The sequence below is a fragment of the Lissotriton vulgaris genome, chromosome 6 (assembly GCF_964263255.1).
Source record: "Lissotriton vulgaris chromosome 6, aLisVul1.2, whole genome shotgun sequence".
Lineage (NCBI taxonomy): Eukaryota > Metazoa > Chordata > Amphibia > Caudata > Salamandridae > Lissotriton > Lissotriton vulgaris.
This window is the reverse complement of record NC_141694.1, coordinates 52653201-52678916: the sequence shown is the minus strand read 5'-3', so window position 1 is coordinate 52678916 and position 25716 is coordinate 52653201. Positions and strand designations below refer to the sequence as shown.

General features: G+C 48.1%; 1 protein-coding gene across 1 annotated transcript in view; it reads left to right on the top strand.

Moving 5' to 3' along the window:
* The window catches only part of CMTR1 (cap methyltransferase 1), a 1053443-nt gene that overhangs the window by 303187 nt on the left and 724540 nt on the right, over nt 1-25716 (top strand). The window contains exon 9 of the mRNA XM_086925906.1: nt 19949-20147. Coding sequence (XP_086782032.1) covers nt 19949-20147 — 199 coding nt within the window. The remainder of the gene's footprint in view (nt 1-19948; nt 20148-25716) is intronic.

The window sequence follows — 25716 nt, the reverse complement described above, 5'->3', positions numbered from 1 at the left end:
TCGCAGGCTGCAGCCAAGTCTTTAGGCCTCCCTATCGCCCCCAGGGCGCCTTCAAATTTTTGCTCCTTTTGTGGCTACGGAAGGGGCTATCACCCGTGCCAATCCTATCCCGACCAGAGGGCCCTGCAAGTTCAGCAACCTCTGCTGGGCTGTGGATGCGGTTCACTCTGGCCTTGTGGATCAGGAAACCAGAAATTGATCCAAGCCACCATCCCCTCCTCCACTGCAAAACCTTTCTAGTCCGATCCCCCCAGAATCACTCTCGGTTAGTCAGTGGCAGAATATGCCATCATTTGGCAAAACATTACATCAGACAGTTGTGTGTTGCAATAGTCCCAAGGGGCTATTCCCTCCCCATCGAGACTACCCTTTCATCCGTGTCTCCAGTGTGCGATTAGCTAACAGAGGATCTCCTAGCCTTGGTCCGCGAGGAAGTCTCAACTCTCTTCGCCAAGGGAGCTATAGAGAGAGTTCCCGGGGGGCCGAAGTAGACAGTGCGTGATATGCCTGCTAATTCCTGGTCCTAGAGAAGGATGGAGGTCCTTGTCCTATCCTAGACCTCAGAGCCCTCAATTACTTCATCAAGAAGGAGAAATTCAAGATGCTCACTCTTGCTCAGGTCCTGTCTGCCTTGGACCCAGGAGCCTGGATGGTAGCGCTGGACTTGCAGGATGCCTATTTTCATATCCTCATCCTGTCCGCCATCGTCGCTACCTGCGGTTCACTGTATCATGAGCACTATCAATTCGTGGTGCTCCTGTTTGGCCTCACTAGCGCTCATCTGGTGTTCACAAAGGTGATGGGGTGGTCAGGGGTTCCAGTCTTCCCCTATCTTGACTACTGGTTGTTGAAGGTGGGATCGCCCCAAGCAGTTGTCTCCCACCTCCAGGCTACTGCGAACCTCCTGCATTTGCTGGGTTTCACTATCAACGTACCAAAGTCACACCTGACTCCCTCTCAGATGCTCCTTTTTTATTGGGGCGGTTCTATTCATGCTATGATACCAATGTTTCAGCCTCTGTCTTGGATCCCAATGAGAAGGCCTCCTGCATCCTGCTAGAGACCAATGCACGGTGGCACATGTGGGCTCTGCAGTGGGACCTGAAGTTCCAATGTCTGCAGCATTGAGGACATCTTACTGATCTGGTTCAGATTTAAAGAAGGCACTGCACACGACCTGCAGTGGTGGCTAATGAACCGCGATTGGTTTGAGGGCAGACCCCTTTCCCCTCCCCACCCAGATCTAACAGTAGTGACTAATGCGTCCCTTCTTGGATGGGGCGGCCATCTGCTGGAGGTGGAGATCAGAGGACTCTGATCTCTATTGAAAGCCATGCTCTTTATCAGCCTATTGGAGCTTCGGGCGATCCGGCTAGTACCGAAAGCCTTTTTACCATCTATAAAGGGAAAGCTCCACAGGTGTTCCCAAACACTACTGCCATGTGGTACTAAAACACAAACAAACAGGGCTGAATGGGGGTTGTGGACCCTTTGTCAAGAGGCCCTGCGTCTCTGGACTTGGCTTGAACATCAGAGCCTTTCCCTGGTGGTTCAACACCTGGCCAGAACGCAAGGGCAGACCATCTCAGCCGAAGGTGCCCTTCAGATCGCGAATGGCATCTCCATCCAGAGGTGGCACAAGGTCTCTTTCAGCGGAGGGGAGAGACTTGGTTAGATCTGTTCACCTCCGAAGAGAACACACAATGCCAGCTGTTTCGCACGTTGGAGTTTCCCAGGCGGAACTCGCTCAGTGACTATTTTTGTCACAAGTAGAGATCTGGGCCTCTATACGACTTTGCACCCATACCACTCCTGCCCAAAGTGCTCAAAAAGATCAGGAGAGACCGGTCACAAGTTATTCTTGTGGCTCCCGACATGAGAATCGATCCTCGAGTCAGGCTGCCTCTTCGGGAGGATCTTCTGTCGCAGCAGCAGAGGAGGGTTCTCAACCCAAACCTGTCCACTCTCTGCCTTCTTGCATGGAGATTGAGCCGTGACAGTTGAACGCTTTTGACTGCCCTCCCAAAGTCTGTGAGGTTATCTTGGTAGCCAGGCGTTCCTCCAGGCGTTTCTCCACAAAATCGGTATACGCCTGCTGATGAATCAAAATGTTTTAATATTGTACAGACTGGTCTATCAACCCCTTATCTGCTCCTTTATCTTGAATCCTTCTGTTTATACTTTCTTTGGCCCAGCAGGGCTCTGCTCTGGGCACTTTGAAGGGCTACCTTTCGGCCCTTTCTTCGGCTGCCTGATCGCCCTCTCTATTCAAATCTCGTTTAGTGCAGAGGTTTTTGAAGGGGTTAACCTATTTATTTTCTCCTTCTCCCTTCATCACGCCACAGTGGGACCTAAATTTGATGCTCACTTTCCTGATATGTGCACCATTTGAGCCGCTGCATAACTGTCCTCTGCGGTTGCGCACCATCAAGACAGCTTTGTTGGTGGCTATAACCTCTGCCAGGAGAGTGAGTAAACTGCAGGCTCTGTCCTCTCAGCCTTCTTACGTGACGATCTTTCCAGACATGGTAGTACTGTGGACTAGGGTATCCTTTCTGCCTAAGGTGCTAATGCACTTCCATTTAGGATAGTCGGTTATCCTTCCCACCTTCTATGCACCACCGCATCCTTCCAAGGAAGAGAAACGTCTCCATCGTCTGGACCCAAAAAGAGTGTTATCGTTCAACCTTGAACGGGAGGCGCGCGGGCAAAGCCTGGGCCAAGGACGGGCCTGTTTTAGCCCATTCGAGCCCTGGAGAGGCCGGGATGGGCCATACCTTTAAGTTCTCGATCTTCTGTGGCAGAGGAACTTTACCTGAGTACGTGAACGGCCAAATTTGTATTATTTTTGCCTCACGAAGGGCCCACAGTCCTAGATTAGCTACTGCGTGTAGCTTGAGATCATGACATCTCGAGAGACTAGAGGGAGGAAGGTTTAGGGGCAGGGTACGTGGCCGGTACTTTGGACCAATTCATCATCAGGGCTTCATCAGTACTGGCAAAAGAAATTGCTATCACGGAACGTCGCCTCTCGCTGGAGCCTGCCTATATGAGACGCTCCTCTTTAGGGGCTATGGCCAATGCCCGTTCGCCAGGTCCTCCTACACAGCACAATATTGCAGGCGGATCGACCGGGGAAGGGGATGTTGAGGATCAGGACTCAGATGCCCTATTGACGGGCAATGAGGGAGAGCAATTAAGCAGGCGGGGTCAGTCATTGGGGCTAGCGCCGGATCAAACTAAGGGCACAGTAATTTGCGTGGCGGAAGTGCATCAAGAGCAATCTAACCATACTGACGCTGCTGCATTGACCAAGGGGGGAGGGGGCAAACGCAAAAGAGGTGGAATACGGGGCAGTGTTCAGCAGAAGGGCAAGAAAGCCAAGATAACCAAACAGAGTACACAGACATCATTGCCGGCCACGGATGACTCTATTATCGAGCTGCCACAATCTCCCACCACGAATGGAAGAGGCAACGGGGGGGAAGTGCACACAACGGTCATGATGGACATGGAGACAGACCACATGGAGAAACTGAAGGCCCTTGTGGTATCGCTCCTACAGCCCCTATTGGACAAATTGCTACACATCCAAAATAGAGGCTGGTAGAGCGGGCCTCGGGTATGATAAACCCAAGGGGAAGAACAGAAGGGGAAGATCTTATAGCTAAACCAAACGCTCAAGGTTCCCAGAGGGGCGATGGTTCAGCTAGAGCAGAGCCAGCGATGAAGACACCACACCCCCATCTAAATCTCCCACCAGAATGTACCCCGTATGTGTTTATTTTAACGGGTGTGCAAGAATTAGGGGAGGGTATAACTAAATCCCACGACCAATTGCAAAACAAGACAACATATTGGTTAAATTCAAATAGACCGCTCCCCGATGATGTAAATTGTAAAATTCTTGCTGTGCGAAGAGTAAATTGGGTGGGAAATAGGCGGAAATTCATATCTGTGCATAGATCGCTGCCTAGTGTTGGGTCCGGATGATTGCACATTGTTGTCCTGGAAGAGTCTTCGAAGTATCACGAGATAGGGGGCTCCTCCCCTGGACTACAGTGCGCATGGGCATTCTCTCCATCCTCAGATTGTTTTTTTCCGCCATTGGGTTCGGATGTATATTTGTTAACTCAAGTTCGGAATCGATAAAACACTTTATATTTGGTCAAAAGGCCTTTAGTTATCGTCGGTTTTGTCTTTGCGATCGGTGCCCAGTACTTGTTCCAGCTCTATCCTCGTGCCGGACGTCAAGAAGAGGCGCGTGGCTTTTCAGCACCAAGGCCCGGTCAACGCCAGAGGCCTTATCGACGATCCATTATGGAATGGAGCCCGTTCAAGAGATGTCCCGTCTGCAACTCCAAGTATCCTCACATTGATGTCCACCCGGTGTGCAACAAGTGCCTGTCTCCGGATCACGATGAAGCCAGCTGTATGGCTTGTTCTCGGTTCCGCTCCAAGAAGACGATTGGCCTTCGACACACAGCGAGAAAGGAGGCCCAGCAGACGGCACCTGGCCGGTGAACATCTTCGATGCCGAGGAAGATGAGGGAGTCGAGCAGGAAGTTCAAGAGAACCTTATCTGATCCTGCATCGGAGATAGACTCCAGTTACGACGCAGATGTGGAAATGGTCGATAATGAAGACGTCGTCGACGAGGTAGGAGACGACGATGAGGCCTTTGGGGCCGTGGAAGATAGCTCGAGCGAGGAGCTAGGCCCAACCGTTGGTACGGGGGCCGAGACCAAAACACTTGATAAGGCTCAGGTCGAGGGATCGCCACATGGCCTTACCCGAGATCAAACGCTTGGTTCTACAGCCTCCCCTCAAGGCCCGGCTACGGACATTTCCAACGAGCCATCGGTTGACCGATCGAAATCGAAACCAAAAGCATCGGTGTCTACAAAACCGAAAGCACCGGAAACGAAATCGAAACCGAAAGTGCGTATTACTTTGGTCGGATCGAAGGTTTCTGAACCATCGGCACCGACGAAGCAGAAGAGTGTTCTCGAACCGGGGAAGGTCGCTAAAGGGTGTCGAGCCGAAGGCCGGGGCATCGAAGAAAATGGTAAAGGACGTCGACCCGAAGAAGTCGGCGCCGAAGGCCGTAGACACTAACAAGGTACTCGAAACTCAGAACGTTCTCGATCCTAAACGTCGACTCGACAAGGCTAAGGGCAGTAAAGACCTCGAGTCCACGACTAGCAGTGGCTCTAAAGACCCTGTTGAGTCAACACAGCCATCCGCCTCTTTTTCGAAGCAGGTCGGACTCGCTGCAACACATTAAAGAAAAGGCTATTGCGGTCGGGCCGAAGGCCACTCACCCCCGAAGCCAGTCAGTAAACAGATTCAGATCACACTGCCGCCGAAAGCGGTACCTAAGGCGTTCGCCCCTAAGACGGGCGTCGAAGCGGCCAAAAAGGTGTCCATGGGGCCGAAGCCTACAACTACGGAAGGGGCCACCAAGCATTGACAGCATCCGCAGGAAGATCAGTCGAGGCAATTCATTGACGCTGAGACGGGTAGACTTTCCATTTTCAAGCGAAAAATCGCCCCAGAACAGCCTATGGAGTCATATAAAATTCCATTGAAGAAAAAGAGGGATTCTGCTACGTAACCTCTTCTTTTTGAACCTATACAACCACATGGACAAGACACTGCTCCTATTTCACCCGCATACTCCGATGTGGATGTAGGGGATGGTAACAATGAGGAATACAGTTATCCTGTAGACACTGATCCAGAAGATCATACTGAACCCTGGACAGACGCTGTTGACCCAGGGGATCCACAAACTGCCCCGGACAGTCATATCTATGCTATTAAAACCTCACCTACAGAAGACACGGCTGCGTTTAATGCACTTATTGAGAGGGCAGCAAAAAATCATGATGTCCAGCTCCATGCTGACCCTATTGAAGAGGACTTTTTGTTTGACACCTTCTCAACCTCAGAAAGAACTGTCAAAACTCCACCCATGCTAAAAGGTGTCCTAAAACACGCTGGAGACATCTTTAAGGAGACCACAAGGGCAAGGGTAATAAACCCCAGAATTGAGAAAAAATACAAACCAGCACCTGTGGACCCTACGTATATCAAGGGACAGTTGCCGTTGGACTCTCTGGTTGTTTCCAATGCCCGTAAAAGAGCGAACTCGCAAACCACGGGTTATGCTCCTCCCCCTGACAAGGAATCTAAAGTGCTAGAAGCATCAGGGAAAAGGGTGGCAGCTCAAGCGGCCAATGTCTGGCGAATCTCCAACACACAGGCACTCTTAGCCAGATATGACAGGGCTCATTATGATACACTCGAGACCCTGTTACAACACTTGCCAGATGAGTATAAGGAGGCAGCGGAGATGCTAATACAAGAAGGGAAACTTATATCAAACACATCTATTAAGTGTGCGCTAGACGCAGCAGGCACTGCAGCCAGGGCGATTAATACAAGTGTGATGTTACGAAGACATGCCTAGCTGAGAATCTCCGGCTACAAGCCCGAGATACAAACCATCATACTCAATCAGCCGGTTAACCCTGATTACTTATTTGGCCCAGAGGTGGACACCACCTTAGAAAAAATTAAGAAGGACACAGAGACTGCAAAGTCCATGGGGGCTCTACAGTCGCAGCAGTTCAGTTGTGGTTCCTTTCGTCGCTCCAACAATAGAGGAGCTTCCAGAGGCCAGCTGGCCCAGCAGACACAATACAGTAAAGGAGGCACGCAGACCACCTACAACAAAAACAATAGGGGTGGTTATCGTGGAAACAGCACCAAGGGCAGAGGTCGTGGAAACAGCTCCCGATCCTCCGCCACTAACAAACAGTGACGTCATGTCACTGCCCCCCGACCATACCACACCGGTCGGGGGGAGACTACTACAGTTCCTGCCGGTCTGGAAATCCATCACTACATCCAGGTGGGTAAGGCAGCTTATCCAGTACGGTTATTGTCTGGAGTTAACATCCACTCCACCCAACATACCCCCAAGACACCGTCCTATGTCCGCAGAGCATTTACAATTATTGCAGCAGGAGGTAGTCAGCATGCTGCAAAAAGGAGCCATAGAGCTCGTGCCTGTGGAACAAAAAGGTACAGGGGTGTACTCGCTGTACTTCTTCATCCCGAAAAAGGACGGATCCCTCAGGCCCATACTGGACCTCAGGCCCCTAAACCAGAACATTCTATCAGAAGACTTTCACATGCTCACATTACAGCAGGTTCTACCGTTACTCAGTCAGGGAGATTTCCTCGCAACACTAGATCTGAAGGATGCATATTTCCATATACCGCTACACCCGTCACACAGAAAATATCTCAGATTTACCATTCAGGATCAGCATTATCAGTTCAAGGTCCTCCCTTTCGGAGTGACGGCAGCACCCAGGGTGTTTACCAAGTGCTTGGTGACAGTGGCTGCACACCTACGGAGACAGAACGTTCACGTCTACCCTTATCTGGATGACTGGCTTATCCAGGCAAAGTCGGCCCAGCAATGTGCCACCCACATGTCCTGCACCATTCACCTTCTTCACGATCTGGGATTTTCACTGAATTATCCAATCAATCAATCAATCAAAGACATTTATAGAGCGCACTACTTACCCGGAGGGTCTCAAGGCGCTAGGGGGGGGGGGTGGGGGGGGGGATTGCTGCTACTGCTTGAACAGCCAGGTCTTGAGCTTTCTCCTGAGAGGTGGTCTTGGGTCAGGCGCAGGTCGGGAGGGAGAGAGTTCCAGGTCTTGGCGGCCAGGTAGGAGAAGGACCTTCCTCCTGTTGTCGTTCCCCGGATGCGGGGGACGGCGGCGAGGGCGTGACTGGCTGATCGGATGTGGCGTTTGGGAGCGTAGAGGTTGATGCGGTTGTTGAGGTAGCTCGGGCCTTGATCGTGTAGGGCTTTGTGTGCGTGGGTGAGGAGACGGAAGGTGATTCTTTTGTTGACGGGGAGCCAATGCAGGTCTCTCAGATGTCCGGAGATGTGGCTGTGTCGTGGGATGTCGAAGATGAGTCTGGCCGAGGCGTTCTGGATCCGCTGGAGTCTCTTCTGGAGCTTGGCGGTGGTTCCGGCGTAGAGGGCGTTGCCGTAGTCCAGTCGGCTGGTGACGAGAGCCTGGGTGACCGTCTTCCTGGTCTCGGTGGGGATCCACCGGAAGATCTTCCGTAGCATGCATCCAAAGTCCCACCTTCAGCCCGCCCCGTACGGCAGTACTTGGGCGCGACGATAGACACTCTGGCAGCCAAAGCACAGTCAAATTCAGTGAGGATCGACAGCATGCAATTGCTGATACGGAAATTCAAATCACAACACTCGCTTCCAGCACGAGTGTTCATGCAGTTGATAGGCATGATGGCCTCCTGCATCTTCATAGTCCCGCACGCGAGACTACACATGCGTCCGCCTCAGGAGTGCTTAGCACGTCAGTGGAATCAGGCTCACGGACAATTGAAAGACCTAGTGTTGGTGACCGGTCGTGCATACAACTCTCTGCATTGGTGGAATCCACAAAACCTTTGCAGGGGCCGACCGTTCCAGGAGCCTGTGCCACAGATTATACTGACGACGGACGCATCTCTCCAGGGATGGGGAGCTCATGTACTCCACTACACAGTGCAGGGACTATGGACAGCACAGCAGAAGAAGATGCACATCAACCTTCTGGAACTGATGGCAATCTTCATGGCAATGAAAGCATTCAAAGTACATTTGTGCAACAAGCTTGTGTTGATCCAGACGGACAACATGACGGCCATGTACTACATACAGAAGCAGGGAGGTACACACTCTCCACAGTTGTCTCCTCTGGCTCAGAGCATGTGGAAGTGGACCATTCAGAGGAACATCTTCCTCATGGCAGAACACCTCCCAGGCAAGGACAATCAGATGGCGGACCTGCTCAGCAGGCACAGCCAGCAGATGCCTGAGTGGGAGATACATCCATCAGTGCTACAATCGTACTTCCAGCAGTGGAGTCATCCAGAGATAGACCTCTTCGCCACAAGGGAAAACGCAAAATGCCGAAGCCTTGCCGCCAGGTTCCCACACCCACAGTCGCAGGGAAATGCGATATGGATGAACTGGTCAGGCATATTTGCATATGCTTTTCCCCCAGCACCACTAATACTGCTAGTGGCACGCAAGCTGAAGCAACACTCGATGACACTCATCCTGGTTGCTCCAACGTGGGCACGCCAACCATGGTACACCACGTTTCTAGAACTCTCCGTGGTACCGCATCAAAGGCTGCACCTCACACCCAGGCTTTTGACGCAGAGCCATGGCGACATTCAGCATCCAGATCCGCAACAGCTCAACCTGGTGATCTGGCACCTGAGGTCTTAGAATTTGGCTGCCTCAACCTGCCCCCTGACTGTATGGATATCATAAGGGAGGCAAGAAAGCCCACCACTAGAGCATGTTATGCGGCAAAATGGAAGCGGTTTGTCATTTATTGTGCCAACAACCACATTAATCCGCTAGATGCATCTACTCACAACATCATCTGTTATCTGTTACATCTATACAAATGCAATCTGGCCTATGCTTCCATTCGTATACATTTATCCGCAATAGCAGCTTATCTCCAAAACAGGCAGCATCTCTCACTTTTCAGAGTGTCTGCCATCAAAGCTTTTCTGGAGGGACTCAAACGAGTTATTCCTCCCCGACACCCACCAGCACCTGTATGGAACCTGAATGTGGTCCTCACCAGACTGATGGGTCCACCCTTTGAGCCTCTACACTCATGCGAGATACAATTCTTGACATGGAAAGTGGCTTTCCTAATAGCAATCACATCGCTACGACGAGTTAGTGAACTTCAGGCACTAACTATCCAGGAGCCATTCATACAGATTCACTCCAACAGGGTGGTACTGCGCACTAACCCCACGTTTCTGCCTAAAGTGGTTTCACAGTTCCATATGAATCAAACTATTGAACTGCCAGTGTTCTTCCAGAATCCTGATTCAGTGGCAGAGAGAATGCTCCACACACTAGACGTCAAAAGAGCTCTAATGTACTACATAGATAGGACAAAAGATTTTAGGAAAACAAAACAACTGTTTGTTGCCTTTTCACCACAACACAAAGGCAACCCCATTTCCAAAGCAGGTATAGCTAGGTGGATCGTTAAGTGCATACAGATTTGCTATCAAAAGGCTAAGCGCACATTAACGGTACCCCCGAGAGCCCACTCCACACGAAAGTTGGGGGCCTCCATGGCTTTCCTTGGAAACATTCCTTTAGAGGAAATCTGTAGAGCAGCCACATGGTCTACCATACACACATTTACAAAACACTACTGCGTAGATGTGCACTCCAAACAGCAGGCAGCTGTAGGGCAGGCTGTTCTAAAAACACTTTTTCAGACTGCTGCAGCTGGCACGGGCGACCGCCGCTAATAGAGGGACTGCTATATATTCTATGCACAGATATGAATGTCAGCAGCCCTACATGCCAAGAACAGATGCATACTGGTAAGTAGCATATTCGTTGCAGGGGGCCATGGATAAACTCAAGGTCACAGGCTGTGCAGGCACAGAACCTTAGATTCTTTTATAGCCCTTCACCCCGTAAAAGAGCTTGGGAATGCACTCCTGGACAGTGGGGTTACCCCGAAAGAGAGGGTAGAGTGAGAGGGTATGAGAGAGGGATAAGGTGTGACCCCATGGCTGACCCACCAGGGGTGGGAAATCAATATATTTATCAGGGAGGGGGAGATTGGGAGGCTAGACGAGGACTACTTCTGCACAACAGGTATGCACCACTTCAGGGGGGCGGACATCTCAGTGAGGTGGATTGACTACATGGGACGGACCCTATAGGAGATAACCCATTAATCACCTTCCCCCGATCACCAAGGTCTAACCAGAGTGATCAAGGCAGGGCACTTAGGATATGCATGGTCCCCCAGGCTAGAGAGATATACAAGCCAGGGGTGGTAATCGGCAATAATGGGAAACCAAGTAGGGTATCAAACCCTATTACCAGCAAAATAGGGAACTCCATTAAATTGGTGTGTTGGAACGTGGCAGGCTTGGCCTCAAAATTCAGAAACAAGGAGTGGTTAGAATTTATTAGTAAATTCCAAATTATGTGCTTTCAGGAAACCTGGGATATAAATCCTTTTGGATACCGGCCATTAAGTCATCGGCGGGTAGAGCAAGGGGAGGGTCCTAACTTTGGTAGATGTATCTTTAGGCGGGAATTGGGGTGACTTGAGATGGAACTCGGACGGAAGACCTGCTTGCACTCGAGTTCAGAAATAGGGATCACAATATAATTTTGGTGAATCTCTATAACTCCAATGCTCCAGAGTCAGGGAGCTGGATGAGAGGCTCAGTAACCTGAAGTATAAACAGAATTCTATGGCACCAATGTTAGTTGTGATGGGGGATTTTAACTGCCATTTATGCCCAAATTTGCTTCCCATCACAGCAGAATGGAACTCCTGTAACTTGGAGGAAGGGCCACACTTTGAGCACACCCTGGAGGGCAAGGGGTTGAGCAGGTTGATGAATAAACATACCCTGGATCACACAATTGATCAAGTAATGGTCCCGCTAGATAGGCAGGTTACGCCCACCTATAAAGGCCGGGGTCCTACTCCTTTTATTGACTTCATTTTAGTGTCACACCTGTTAAAAAGGACAATTATGGGCTTTGCCATCGAAGCAAGTGGCTTTAGTGACCATAACCCCCTAACATTGGCCCTGCAAATATCAAATGCAAGCAGGAATGGAAACAAAGGGGAAGGCCCAATTAGGGAAAAGCTAACGGACCAGGGTAGGCAGATGAAATGGGCAAGAATCGACGGGGAAAGTTTTTACAGGTCCTTGGTAAATCTAGGTGGAGGAGTCATTGATAAATGTTTGGACCTCTCGATATAAGGGCCCGCACTAGTGGCGGCATTTGAGGAAATGGCACGTATAATTGATGCCCTTTTGAGAACAAAAGGACAGGGAAAGCCCAGAAAGGATCCTAGATGGTTTGACAGTGCTTGTTCACTGGCACAAAGGAAGCTGAGGGCCGCCCTGAGGTCAAATCCCAGGTATAAATACAGGGTCACGCTGTATAGAACACGCTACAAAAAGGAACTGAGCAGAAGGAAAAAGTCGATTCAAACGCAAGTTTGGGATGATTTAAGAGGTGCTGCAGAAAGGAAGGATCTGGCCGCCTTCTGCAGCATAATTGTTAATCCCTGCTTTAAAGAAACCAATCGCCCAGAGATTGGCACTAACATCTTGCCAGAGCAATGGGTAGAGCATTTCTCTGGCCTTTATAATCTGAACCACACGGGGCACACAAACGGGTGTGACGGTGATGGGCATTGGAATATAGCGTTAGAGTTTTCACTGGAGGAGGTCACAGCAGGCATCCAGGGCCTTACAAAGAACAAGGCACCAGGCCCACATGGGATACCGCCGGACTTATTCTTAAGTAAAGTAGAGTTGTGGGCCCCAATTCTAACTAGAACACTGAATGCCGCAATAGCCACAGGGCTACCCCGGTCATGGTCATCTGCCACAATTGTGCAAATTTTTAAAAAGAGCAAAAAAGACGATCCCCAATGTTATCGCCCGATTTCTTTAATAGATGTTACGGCAAAGACCCTGGGACGAGTAGTACTTAACTGTCTGATGACCTGGGCGGAAGATCAGCAAATTATCTCAGATGTCCAGTACGGATTTAGAGCGAACAGATCCACCTCTGATCAGTGCCTGAATTTATATTTATTGGTGTCCAAGTACACAATTGCAGGTGCAGAAACGGTTTATCTGGCCTTTATGGACCTCACGGCAGCGTTCGACTGCGTGAATAGAGAGAAGCTGTGGGACCTTTTAGATAGTTTAGGTGCAGATAAGAACCTCATAAATATTTTAAAAGCCCTGCACTGGAGTACCACGGCCAATGTAAGATGCAATATGGAGGGGGGATGCACTGAGTCCTTTGCTTGCAGAAGTGGCGTGCCTCGAGGATGTATATTAGCGCCCTTCCTCTTTTCGGTATATATAAATGGTCTGGAGAAAGCGCTATTAGAACTACAGGTGGACTCTCCAAGAATAGGTAGAAGAGCAATTCCAGTGCTACTCTACGCGGATGACGCGGTTTTGCTGGCCCGTACCCCGAGGGGCCTCCAAACCCTGATAGATGGCTTTGTGACTTTTATGGGTAACCTAGATTTGCTAGCTAACTTATCTAAGTCCTATGTCATGGAAGTGGGAAAAAGACAGAGGGAAAGCTTTAATTACAGTATCGGAGAATTTAGAATTAAAAAGGTACAATCCTTTTCGTACTTGGGAATATTGCTTGATGTTATTGTTATTGTTATGTTGAATTTATATTGCGCCAATCCCTGCAGGTCTCTAGGCGCTTGGAAATCGATAGAATTCATACAATAACTACGTGTCACACAAAGAGATAGTGCAGCAGCCAGCCTACATTGCACCCAGGACCCTCCCAAACAGCAATGTCTTTAGGGACTTTCTGAACCGCAGGAGATTCACCTCTCTGCGTAGCCCCTCAGGCAACTTATTCCATAGCTGAGGGACCAACACAGAGAAGGCTCTCCCTCCCTTGGTTACCAGTTTGTACCGAGGGCAGATCAGCAACTGAGAGTCAGAAGATCTGAGTGTTCTTTTTGGACTATACACTTCAAGACGGTCTTTAATATAGACAGGTGCGTGGCCATAAATTGCCTTAATGGGCCGTGCATAGACTCTTAAACTCTACCCTCTCTTTTATGGGGAGCCAATGTAAGCTCTGTAATAGGGGAGAAGCCTTGGTCCTTCTGAGGAGTCTAAAAATCAGTTGCGCCGCGTCGTTCATCACGACCTGCAATTTGTTCATCAGAGTTTTAGGGAGGCCTAAATAAAGGACATTCCCATAGTCCATTCTTGGCATGATGGTCGCCGCTACAATTGTTCGCAACATGGCCTGAGAAAGAACGGGTGCTAGCTTACGTAACTGCCTGATGTTTGTGCAGCTCCCAACAACCACTGATATTTGGCTGCCCATTGACAGATCACAATCCAGCTTAATCCCCAAGCTCTTCACATTTGCACTTGGCTTCGGAGTTGTCCCTAACTCCTGTGGCCAGTAAAGATCGCTCCAAGGTGAGGTGGTAGATGGAATTACCAATACCTCAGTCTTGTCTGGATTGATCTTCAGCAGATTTCTCATCATCCACCCGACCGTATACCTCAGGATATTCTGCGCTTGAAACTGCACGGTCTCCGTATTATCGATACTCAGTACAAGCTGAGTATCGTCAGCGTAGTTAAAAACTCTGCAGCCCATACTGGCCAGAGATGCAATCAGAGGTTGAAGGTATAGATTAAACAGTAGTGGGGACAATGCAGAGCCCTGAGGCACCCCACACTCTAAGGTACCCACGTCTGACATCAAATCCCCCAGTTGTATCCTCTGTGTTCTTCCCAAAAGAAAGGATTTCAGCCAGTTAAAGGCTATGCCTTTAACCCCGAAGTTGTCTAGTTTTTCCAGGAGCAGGGCATGGCTGACAGTGTTGAACGCCGCCGACAGATCTAAAAGAATCAGGGCGCTCGGTTTCTTAATATCAGCCATGCTGTGATGTGCTCGAAACCCTGCCTGTCGCTCGTGAAGTAAACAACGAGACTCCACGTGAAGAGATAGAAACTTCAGGACATGCTGTTCTAAAATCTTAGAGAGAAAGGGCAGCTGGGAGATTGGTCTATAGTTCTTCAAGACCGCAGGATCCGCGCCGGGTTTCTTCAGCAGGGGCTTAACTCGCGCTTCCTTAAGTTCAACAGGTAGACACCCCGTTTTTAAAGATTTGTTAAGGAGGGAAATGATACGCTCCTCCAAAATGGGACGTGCCACACGAAATACACTAGGGGGGCATGGGTCTGCTGGGGAACCAGATTTAGTTCTACCCATTAATTGCTCCAAGCTCAACACATCAATCTCTGGAAACTCCACGATAGTACAGTCCGTGGAATTATGGAGATCAAGGGGTGGGACAAGTCCATTCACCGTATTAGTTTTTATTTCCGAGATGATGTTCTCCACTTTTTCTAGGAAATATCCCTGAAAGGTATTGCAATCTATAGTGGTTTCTGAGCTTTCCGGTTTCTTGCTGAGCTCAGATAAACTTTTAAAAGTCTCTTTCTGGACATTCCCAGCCTTATTTAGGCGAGACTCATAGTGCTCCGCCTTTGCTTGCAATATAAGTTTTTTGTACCTATAAAAGGAGACTTTATACTGATCCCTAGCTATATCATGTTTAGCTTTCCTCCAGGATCTCTCCAAAGCCCGAAGCTTCCATTTGTGCTCCCTCAAGAGCGGGGTGAACCATGGGGCTCCCTTTCCTGGTCCTTTAATGGGCTTTGTCCTTTCAGGTGCTATCAGATCGATAGCTTGACACAAGCTCCACGTTAAATTCGTGTGTTCCAGGTCCAGGTTGCTTCCAGCACCAAAGGGTCGGGCTACTTTCGGAAATGTCTCGGTCAGGGTTGTTAAATCAACCTTATCCCATTTACGGATTTTCCTGACTCCCCGAGGCAGATCACTTTAAGTGTCCATCAATATGGACCTCACAGTTCACTAAATAGTGATTGGTCCATATGCATGGTAAAACACCTCAGAGTTACGTTTGGATCTGAGGGCCCATACAAGATCGAGGGTATGACCCTTAATGTGCGTGGGTACTTCCACAAGTTGTTTGAAGCTCAAGGAGGACATTGTAGTATTCAATTGGCGTGTAGCTAGATCCTTGTGAGGGTTTTCCCAATGTAGATTAAAATCTCCAGCTACCATGATTTTTTTGTATCTCGTGCAGAGGTCAGACATAATGGGCGTTTAAATTTTAAATATTTATTAGAGGAGCGTTGTTCCAAGTTGTTGTCAAGTACAGGGGCCATAATGAACTTTGGCCGTAGACTGGGCCGTTGGTCACCAGAGCAAATGATGAAGTTGTATAACTCCATCTGCTACTCTAAAGTGGCATACGGAGCGGAGCTCTGGGGATTCTCCGATATGGACAAGTTGCAGGTGGAGGAGAATAAGTTCATGAGAAGGCTGCTGCGGGTCCCTAAGGGCGTCCCTGCCTATATTGCTCAGGAGGAGCTGGGGGCCCCCTTTCTGGAAGACAGGATACTGGTTAGGCCACTATTAGCATGGCTCAAGATATGGGAAAACCCGGAAGCTGATTTGACCAGGCAACTTATAATGGACTGTCTCGGAAGGGATAAGGGACTGGACATTCCCTGGCTCAAGTCGATTAAGGTAACCTGCGGGAAAATTGACTGTAAGGACCTGTTCCCAGACCCGGCGAGGGGAATAGTATGGGACAAGGCTAGCGTGAAGAAGACATTTTTTAAATTTAAGATAGCCGTCAGAGAGGAGGAGGAATGGGGGAAACAGTCAGTGAGATCTTATAACCTGGTAAGGTCTTGCGAAAATATGGAACCGTACCTGGCACTTATACATAACGCTCCAGACCGATTTTTAATGACACGTTTTAGACTCAACATTTTACATTATTTATTAGGTGAACCAGCTGGTTTTATAAATCATGGAGAGTCAAAGGGGCCCTGCGGCTGCGATCATAGATCTCTGCAGGACACCCTTCACTTTGTACTACTTTGCCCATATTCTTAATTGCCAAGGCGTTTGTTTTTAAAAAATTGGTTAAAGAAAATAAAATTTAGACACGCCAGGGTAGCCCTTCTATACCTAAAATTAGCACAGGACCCTCTTACCCTCCTTGCCATTACTAGCTTTCTTAGGTTAGCACTGAAATTAGGAGAGACAAGATGCTCACAGGATAACTGAGGCGGGAAGGAGATGGGTCTACCCTAACCCAAACTAAATGAATTTTACTGTTGTGTTTTTAAGCTATTGAATGTAATTGTCATGGATTTTGTAATGAATTACTGAAGTGTCGTCCATTTCTTCCTTTTGTTTTTTTTTTAAATATACATGTACTTTTATGGTGTTGTAAATAATACTGAATAAAGGAATTTACTTACTTACTTTATTGGATACGTGGGGGTGCAAAGAAAGATCGTGCTGTCCAGAAGAGGACTATATCCCGATGGGTCATCCTCTATATTAAAATGTGTTACACCTTAGCGAAGAAGGATCCCCATGAAGGTCTTATGGCCCATTCCACCAGGGCTAAGGTGGCCACCACACCCCTCCAGCATGGTGTTCCCGTCTCTGACATATGCCAAGCTGCCACGTTGGCATCTCTGCACACATTCGCCAGCCACTAATGCCCTGATTCCCAGGTGCGCAGAGAAGGTCTGTTTGGTCGCTCTGTTTTACAGGATTTTCTGGTCTAAGTCATTCTGCAGTCCCTTCCCCTGGGATGATATTGCTTGGGTATCTGTTTGAAGGTAAGAAATCTGCAGCTATATGTCTCTATCAGATGGATAGATCGTGTCTCTACCAGATAAGGCATTACCGAAGGTAAGTAGGTTGTCCTTTTGGGCCTGGAAACAGTGGAACTCTCTTCCACCACATGTGTAATTACATCCCGAGTCTCTTGCGTTCCTCTCATTGATGCAGGCTCCTTTCTGCACTATCCAACCACATTGAGCCACCTTGTGTCTTGCATTGCAGCTTCCAGTACCACAAGCTCTGTATTTTGCTGATTTGGTGATCTGATTGCTAGCATTCAAGTGCCCTAGCATGAGGGGCTTACCCAGAGCAGTTTTTCGACTGTTGGCTCGCAAGTCGCAAGCCAATTTTTGGTGGTTCACAAAAGTCCAAGCAATAAATAAAGAAGACTTTAAATTCTATATTTATCTGCTGATAAATTGCTACTTATTTTTTCTAATGTGGATATTGGTGTTACAAACTTCTCTCACTTTCTAGTCCAAGAAGGAAAAGTGAAACGAATTTTGTGACAATCTTGCTGTGGTACAGAGAAGGAAAGGAAAGGATGTCGTTTTTTTCTGTAACATACACCAAAATGTAGATGTCTGTAAATTGTGAACTGTGCACATTCAGCAGTTAGGGAAATAAAAATTAAGCACATTTTTTGCAATTCTTAAATGTGATGAATACAAAGATTTCAACTGGAATGGAAATAAATCATAACACTTGGTGATGCACAAATGATAAATATTCACTGAAACCCGATTGACATGCATTATCATTTGTATACAGTATAGTTTTATCAGAAAATTTTGCAGATATTTAAATGGAAAATGTGCTGTCTATAAATGATAGTGCGCTACTACATAGTGGTTTAGTTGCATGAAAAAATTGTGCACCTCACGTCCTTTAAAAATAGGTGGGTTGGAAAAGTGTGTCATTATAAAAATTGGGATTTATTTCTGCTCTTTAAAGTTATGTGGGTGATGATCTCCAGTAGTGTGTGTGCCTTTGCAGGATGCAATCCAATATATAAAACTAGGGTAAGTACTTTGTGCCGTAAAGGCCTTCTGCTACATCTGCACCGCAGCAGACTCAGTGACCCGATCAAAAACAGGCTTATCATTTGGGGGAGGAGGACCTCGGACTCTCTTCTTCTCAGGAATGAGATGGATGCAAGTTTACTCCCTTATGAAGTCTCAGAGTGAATGAACACAAATGTCAACCTGTTGGTGAATATCCTGTCTTTTTAAAGCAAAATTGAACTGCTGATTGACAGTTGCAACTGGAAGAGACCAGCTTTAATGCAGAAGGTAAGGCACCATGCAGTGAGACTGGAGCCTAACATATCTGTATCCCATACCGATTTGAAATCTGCAGAACAGGTGACTAATCGATGAAATAAAGCAGCATTGTGTAGTTAAACAGAAAACATGGCAGTCTTTGATTCAGCTGCCCGGACTGAAAGCGCGCAGTTCTGAATATGCTAAAGAGAAGGTGGTTGGTTGGCTGCATTTTTGTTGCTTCTGGATCCTGGTTGATCAGAAAAACAAAATGTAAAGGGGAGAAAAGCAACAGGGGAGGCATGCTCAGGCAAACAGAAGCATGTTTGCACCCTGTTTGTACCTTTTTACCATTATTGTCAGGGCCATCATATAAATATGAAGGAAGACGTGTAGTATGAGCGCAAGACTTGGTTTACCTTTTCCTTATTTACAATATTCACTTCATGGACGAGTTAGATTCAAAGTATAAACACATTTCAAAGTAAATTTAGTTTGAAACATTGTTTGAAAGCGTCCTAAATGTCTTAGTTGGAATGCGACTATGGGTGTCTTTGCTGCTGCCTTCATGGTTCTAGGTTTGGCGCACTGTAACCTGCAGTTTGTTTGGAGTACTCCACAACTGAAGGGTGCGAAAGGAGAAAGATTAAGAAATATATGCCAGTGGGCAGGAATGTGGTGCAGCTTCACTCTGTCACTTCGGGATGGTGTTAAGTCCCAGCGGAACCAAACTGCAGCACCTATCGAGGAACGTTGCTTAAAAAATCTCCAGAACAGTCTGACGTGGTGATATTCTAAGGGTGAGAAATTAGCGGTCAGATAGTGCTCACCAGAAATACTTAGTGAAAGTGAGTAACGTGTATTCCTATTCGAGCAGCATTGTTGAAGATAATGGTTAAAAAACAAAAGTAGTTTAATGTACATTTAGTTCAAATAATTTATTTCCAACGTCAATTTATCCCCTGTAACTCATTTGGATATTCTATTGTATATGTATGCTAAAATGCTAGGACGCCACCCATACTGGAGATCAGTAGTCACTGAAAAGTAACTCTTTTTTACCTGTTACATCAATATCTACAGTTGTTGTGCATAGTATGTTTTCCCATTCTTATGTTTGATTTGCTGTCATTTTACCTTTAAGTTGTCCAGGGTGCTGTCTTTTAGTTGTTGTGATGAAAAGCCAATGGACACTTTGTTGCTCACTTTCTTATCTTTTATTGATAGTACGTTTGTCCATTAGATGGTGGGGAGAAAACATGTTCTAACCTCGGTTGTCTTTCTATCTCCTATTGTGCATTAGAAGCCGCTGCTGAAAGATCGCGATCCAGAGCTGCTGTATTTTGCTGATGTCTGTGCGGGGCCTGGTGGGTTCTCTGAATATGTGTTGTGGAGGAAGAAGTGGCATGCCAAGGGGTTTGGAATGACCCTGAAAGGGCCAAATGATTTCAAACTGGAGGATTTCTATTCTGCATCAAGCGAGTTATTTGAACCTTATTATGGTATGTTCCATCATTTCGTCAGATATGTTTTGTTATGATGCTTTTTAAAAGACTGCTTTTGTTTCATTCTATTTTTTTGTTTTACACACATGCTGCTTCGGAGCACTTGAAACTCTATAGATCACCTACAAGAACTGATATCTGGTTAATGCTAAAGATATGTATCACTCGTTAGTGCTAGATTACACTTTTCCATAGTTGTATGGCATATGATAGGTCAAAGTAATCTCCACAGATAAACATCCCAGTCTATCTCAGATGTGTAGAATGCACTCCTAGGCACAACCTCATTGGCTGCGCACCACTGGTTTCTGCCTCGATTTACAAGGCGAGTTTTCTGATTTATCCAGTTTCTGCTGGCTAGTTCACTTAGAATATGATGCCTCGGAACTCACCTGATAACCTGGTATTCTGGCATTTTGTAGAGTTTGTAGCTGTTAGTGATGATCAGATTCTCACCTCCTGATGGTCTGTTAGCTTGCAGCATGCCTGACTTAGGCCCTGCGCAGTCTGCTGTGACCGTAGATCCCCCCAAAGGAGGGTGATGTCTTGGCAGGAGATGATCTGGGTGCTGCTGAGTAGGTAGTTGCTGACTTTGCATCCTGCCATGTAGGTGGTCTTTCCCCATGTATGCTGCTGGTGGAGGGGATGAGGGTCTGGGAATGAGTCGGTGTGCCCACGACATGCTGTTGTCCTTGCATGGTCTTACCCGTGCCTTGAGCCTGCTTCTGGAGATGTGGGGACAGGCTGGGAACCAGCCGCCATAGCCCACTGCATGCTCATGCACCTGTGTATTCCCTGAGATGAATGCCGCTTCATAAAGAGGCTCAGACCCAGGTCAGCGTTTCTAAGGTGCTGATCTGAACCTGGTTCAGTAAGAGGCTGCTTTGGGGGAAATCCCAGTTTGAGTTCTTGATTTCGCCTGCTCAATCTTCCCTTGTCGACCGTCATGGGGATGACAAAGAGTTTTGATCCATGGCTTGTTATATGGGAGCGCAGGGGAATTTTGACACACTTCACATACACTATTGTGGAACGACTTGTGTGCCCAGAAAGGCCTGCTGTAAATTGCTGATATTGCCTTGCACTAATTATATATTTCTGCTTTCTCTATTTGGCCTGGTCAGGTTTGAATTATCAGCTCTCATTTTGGATCATTCCCTCTAATTGTATTCTTCGGAAACGCCTGAATTTCATGAAATAATTTTTGGATTCTTTGTACAGGAGCCGATCGCAGTCCGGGGAAGCCTCTGGATTTAGGCAGCAGGTGTCGTCTTAGAGTCCAGGAGGGGTCAACCAATGCTAGACTTGAGGTCAGGATCATAGGGGAACATGTTCTCTGTCAGTGGGCGCCCTGGATACGGGCCGTAGGTGTTGAGTTTAGAGTGCTCAGGACTCGCGGTTCCAGCTGGCACTGGGGACTCTGGTGTTGGATTCTTGGGGACAGAACTGCAGTTTTAGGAGTTTTGCATTTCTGGAAGTTGCTGGCTACAAGACACGTGTCGTCTTCGTGCAGGGATTCTGAAGCAGGAGACAGGCCGATAGGGCTGGGGCCAAGTCAGTAGTCATCTTCGTCCTTCTTCTTAGGTCACAGGTAACTGGTGTTCAAGTTTGGGGGAGCCACCAAAATGCTAAATAATAGGGCATTTGAGGGGAGTGGAAGGTAGGGCCAATGGGCACCTTACTTGAGGTGATTACACCCTTACTTATGCCACCCTCCTGTGGCAGGGGCGCTGTCCTAGTCCTAGCCCTGATTGTAGGAGTCCCCCTCATCTTCAAGATGGAGGGTATTAAAAGTGTGCTTAACTTCGTCTCCTCCACCTGAGGGTTGAAGATGGGGAAGGTGGCCAAACCTCCTAGTCTAAGGCTTCCCACCAGTTTTCCTGACCGAACGGGGGGAGTAAACCGGGGTCTCCAATCTTCTGCTAGCAGTAGAGGCTGTGGGTCGCATTATAAAGGCGGCAGGCCTTAATAGCTTCCCCTTCAAGCACTGTGCCCATCTTGGTGGGGGAGGTGTGACACCTGCCCAGGATGTGCATTGTTTCTGGTCCCAGAGAGCAGAGGCCCTCCACCCAGGGGTCTAGAAACAGGTCTGTGTGTGACAGGCTGCCTAAAGCCAATCGGTGACCACACAAGGGTTGGTAGGTATTCAGGGGGCACCTCTGAGGTACTGCCTGAGTACATGGTGTAATAAATATCACACTGGCATCAGTGTGGATTTATTACAATGGGTTGTTTGGTACCAAACACTCCTAGTTTCAGTGAAGCCATCATTGTGCTGTGGAACATGAGTAGTCCAGTTCCCAACCCATATACTCTTTATGACTTCTGTGGCACTTACAAGATTAAGGAATAGACCCTAATACTGTAGGGGCATATCTGCTTGTGCAGATATGCCCACGTCTTTGATTTAGTGCACCATGCCTTAGGGCTGGTAAGGCCTGCTAGAAGGGTGACATACCTATATCTTGGGCTGTGCTAGTTGGCATGGCACACAGGAAGTGTGCCATGTCGACTGTGTTGTTTTGTCTGCATCAGGCTGTGCATGCTGCAGTGGCAGTCTGCATGGCCTAGGTGAGGGGTCCCTATGGTACCCTCTTCAGTTCCAAGGCCCTAGCTACCCAGGCAACATTTACTAGGGACTTATATGGGGTCTGAAGGGCCAATTGTGGAAGAGTTTTACAATTGTACTGGGAACCTGGACACCAGAGATCCAGTACTCTTCCGTCAAAGTGTGTGTGTGTGTGTGTGGGGGGGGAGGGGTGGTAGTACTGCAACAGAACCCTTGTAGGAAGGTGGATACCTGACTATGGTTACCCCAGATTTTTTTCCTAGTTTTTTGCTGGTTTTCGACTTAGTTGGCCTGGGATCCTGCTAATCAGGGCCCCAGGCTATCTGCTCTCTCTGTAAAATGGACTCCATGTACTTAAGGTACATCTCCAATTGGATATTGGGTCACCTTATGAGCCCCTGTACAGTGTACTATAGGTACCCAGGGCATAGGTGCATCCAAGGCCTACCAGGGGCTGCAGCATATCTTTTGCCACCCCTGGCTGGCCATCCAAACTGACACATCTGGCTGATCACTCAGCTGGGGCAAGGTGTGTAATCACCCCTTGCTTAGGTATAGTATTCCTATATCTAACCTTGTATCTAGACACATATACACCTATAAGTCACTCATATGGCAGGCCTTAACAATCCTGGAGGCAGAGTGCTTGGTTTTATGTGAGATGAGGCTCTAGCATGAGCTGAGCCTGTCTGCAGCTTTCGGAACCATGTCCTTATAGCTGTTCTAGGATATAGCCATACCATATACTCTTAAGTGCATTATGAACCTCGCGGTTAAATGCTTACTCTGGTTTGGCTTTATCAAAACATGTCGTGTAAGGTGTCATACGCTTTGGAATACTACCCCCTCGCCAGTTCTGGTGACGGGGGTAGCATTCCACCCTTCTAAAGGGAGAAGACTTGTTGTTCCTACTAATCCTGGTTAAAGTTAACCAGAGCCTCAGCATCACAAAATGGATGCTGCTGCCACAGACACAAGTCTGAACTCCTGCTGCTGGGAGTCCTTCCAGCGAGGGAGGCTTGGACAATAGGTTTCCTGTCTTGGGAGGTGCTAGCACCACCCCAGACAGGCTCTTGTGTATTAGGGCAGGGAGGGCTGAAAGAAATGAGACACTGCCTGGGGCACACAAGGTGTCCCATGCATAGTCCAGTTCAAACCGGTGCTGGGGCACTCCAGCCCCAGCTCTGGCGCGAAACTGGACAAAGGGAAAGGGGTGTAACCACCCCCTTCCCTGGTCCCACCCATAGGAGGGACCTAGCAGGTAATCCAGCCCCTAGATTTGGTATATAGGTAGGAGCTGAGTCCCAAGACTTTAGATTTGATCCTGTATGAAACTTGTAACGAAACTCTGGATCTTCGACGTTCTACCTGAAGATAGAAGACTGAAGAATCTCCCTTGTGGTCAAGGAGTGACCACCCTGCACAAGCAGGCACCATCAAGCGATCAACGGTTTGCTCTGTCGTCGCTCCCGCCGGAGCCCGAACGCAGAGCCTGACAAGACCCGGACTTCCAGACTTCCTTCAGCCCGGTCCACAGCCACAGCCAAGCTGAGACCCGTGGAGGCGACGCGAGATGTGGGACCGGCCATCTTGGAAAGCCAGCGAATTGCTTTCCTGCAACTTCTGAGGCATCCTCGAGGTTGTGCATTGGGGATTGAGAAAGCCCCAGCCCCAAGCATCATCTGCACCAAAGATCATCCCTCCACACGTGCTGCGTGGGGCCCTTTTGCATTTTCCTGCTCGACGCGTCTGTCCGGTCACTCGCCCGTAGGATAGTGGCCTCTGTGACGACGAAATCTTGAATCTACACCGCTAGTCTGGTTGCTCCAGACTGGCCCTTGCTCCCCTGAAAAGGAGCAGCCCATCCGACCTTGCTGGTCTGATTAAGAAGCCATCTTCGATTCCTCCGTGGGTTGCCTTTGCCAAGGCTTGTTGACTCCAATCCAGAAGCCTACACCGTCAACAGCGAGAGCCTTCGTGGGGCAGTCCATGCCTGACTCCTGGTCGTCGTCGACGACTCCAGGTCCACGTGGCTGCAGAGACAAGCTTCACGACATCACCTGATTGCTTCGCGACATCGCCTGGTTCCTTCCTGGTCACTGGCTAGTGACCCAGACTCTGTCCCCTCTGCTTTCAGGTACTCTTCATCCTCGATCCGCCCTTGGATCCAACCGGACACTTCTCTCCTGGTCGCCTGCAGCATCTTTCTCTAAGGCTCCATAGGATTCAGCGACAAAACCCGACACACTTTGACACATATGCACCCGCTTCCTGTGGGTGAGGTAACGCGAGTACTCCGGTGCTCCTGTGGGTAATAACTATCCTAGTGTCTAACTTTCTAGTGTCTAACTTTCAAGTAGCTTTCTCCTAGTCCATTCGGAAGTGACCTAAAAGAACTAGTTTCCAATTCTTTCGTTCCCATTCTAACTCTATGGTAACCTGCGTGTTTGTAAAGAACTGCACACTCCTCCCAAGGGCCTCCTACTTCCTAGCCTTTGGTAGTACAGTGTAGCCCCATCGATTCCCTAGGCCTATCCTTTGTTTGTGACGTGGTTCTTAAACCACTATTTTAATATATGGTTTGAAGTGCCCCTAGGGCTCTACTGTATTTTGTGCAACTTATTGTATGTTAGTTAAGTAACTTGTTATGTGCTTGTGCCTCTGATCTCATAACGAACTCAGAGGGGTTGTTTAGAAATAAATACATATATATTTGATATATATCCTGTGTGGTGTCCTTTAATTTGGTATTCAAGGTGTTACATATGGTAAAACAGCTGGCTTTACATGCCCTCTGAAGTTTTAGCCTAAGACTGCTTTGTCCATGCTACCACTAGGATAGCTGGTCTATAAGGTTGACTTTACAACCATCACCATAAGGGTTGTTTGGACTGATACAGGGTGCCAACTAGAATAGTGGACATCACATATCATTCCAACTTCTCACAACCCTATTTTCTCACACTTAATTTGTTTATGCTGATTTTGAGCCTTCGC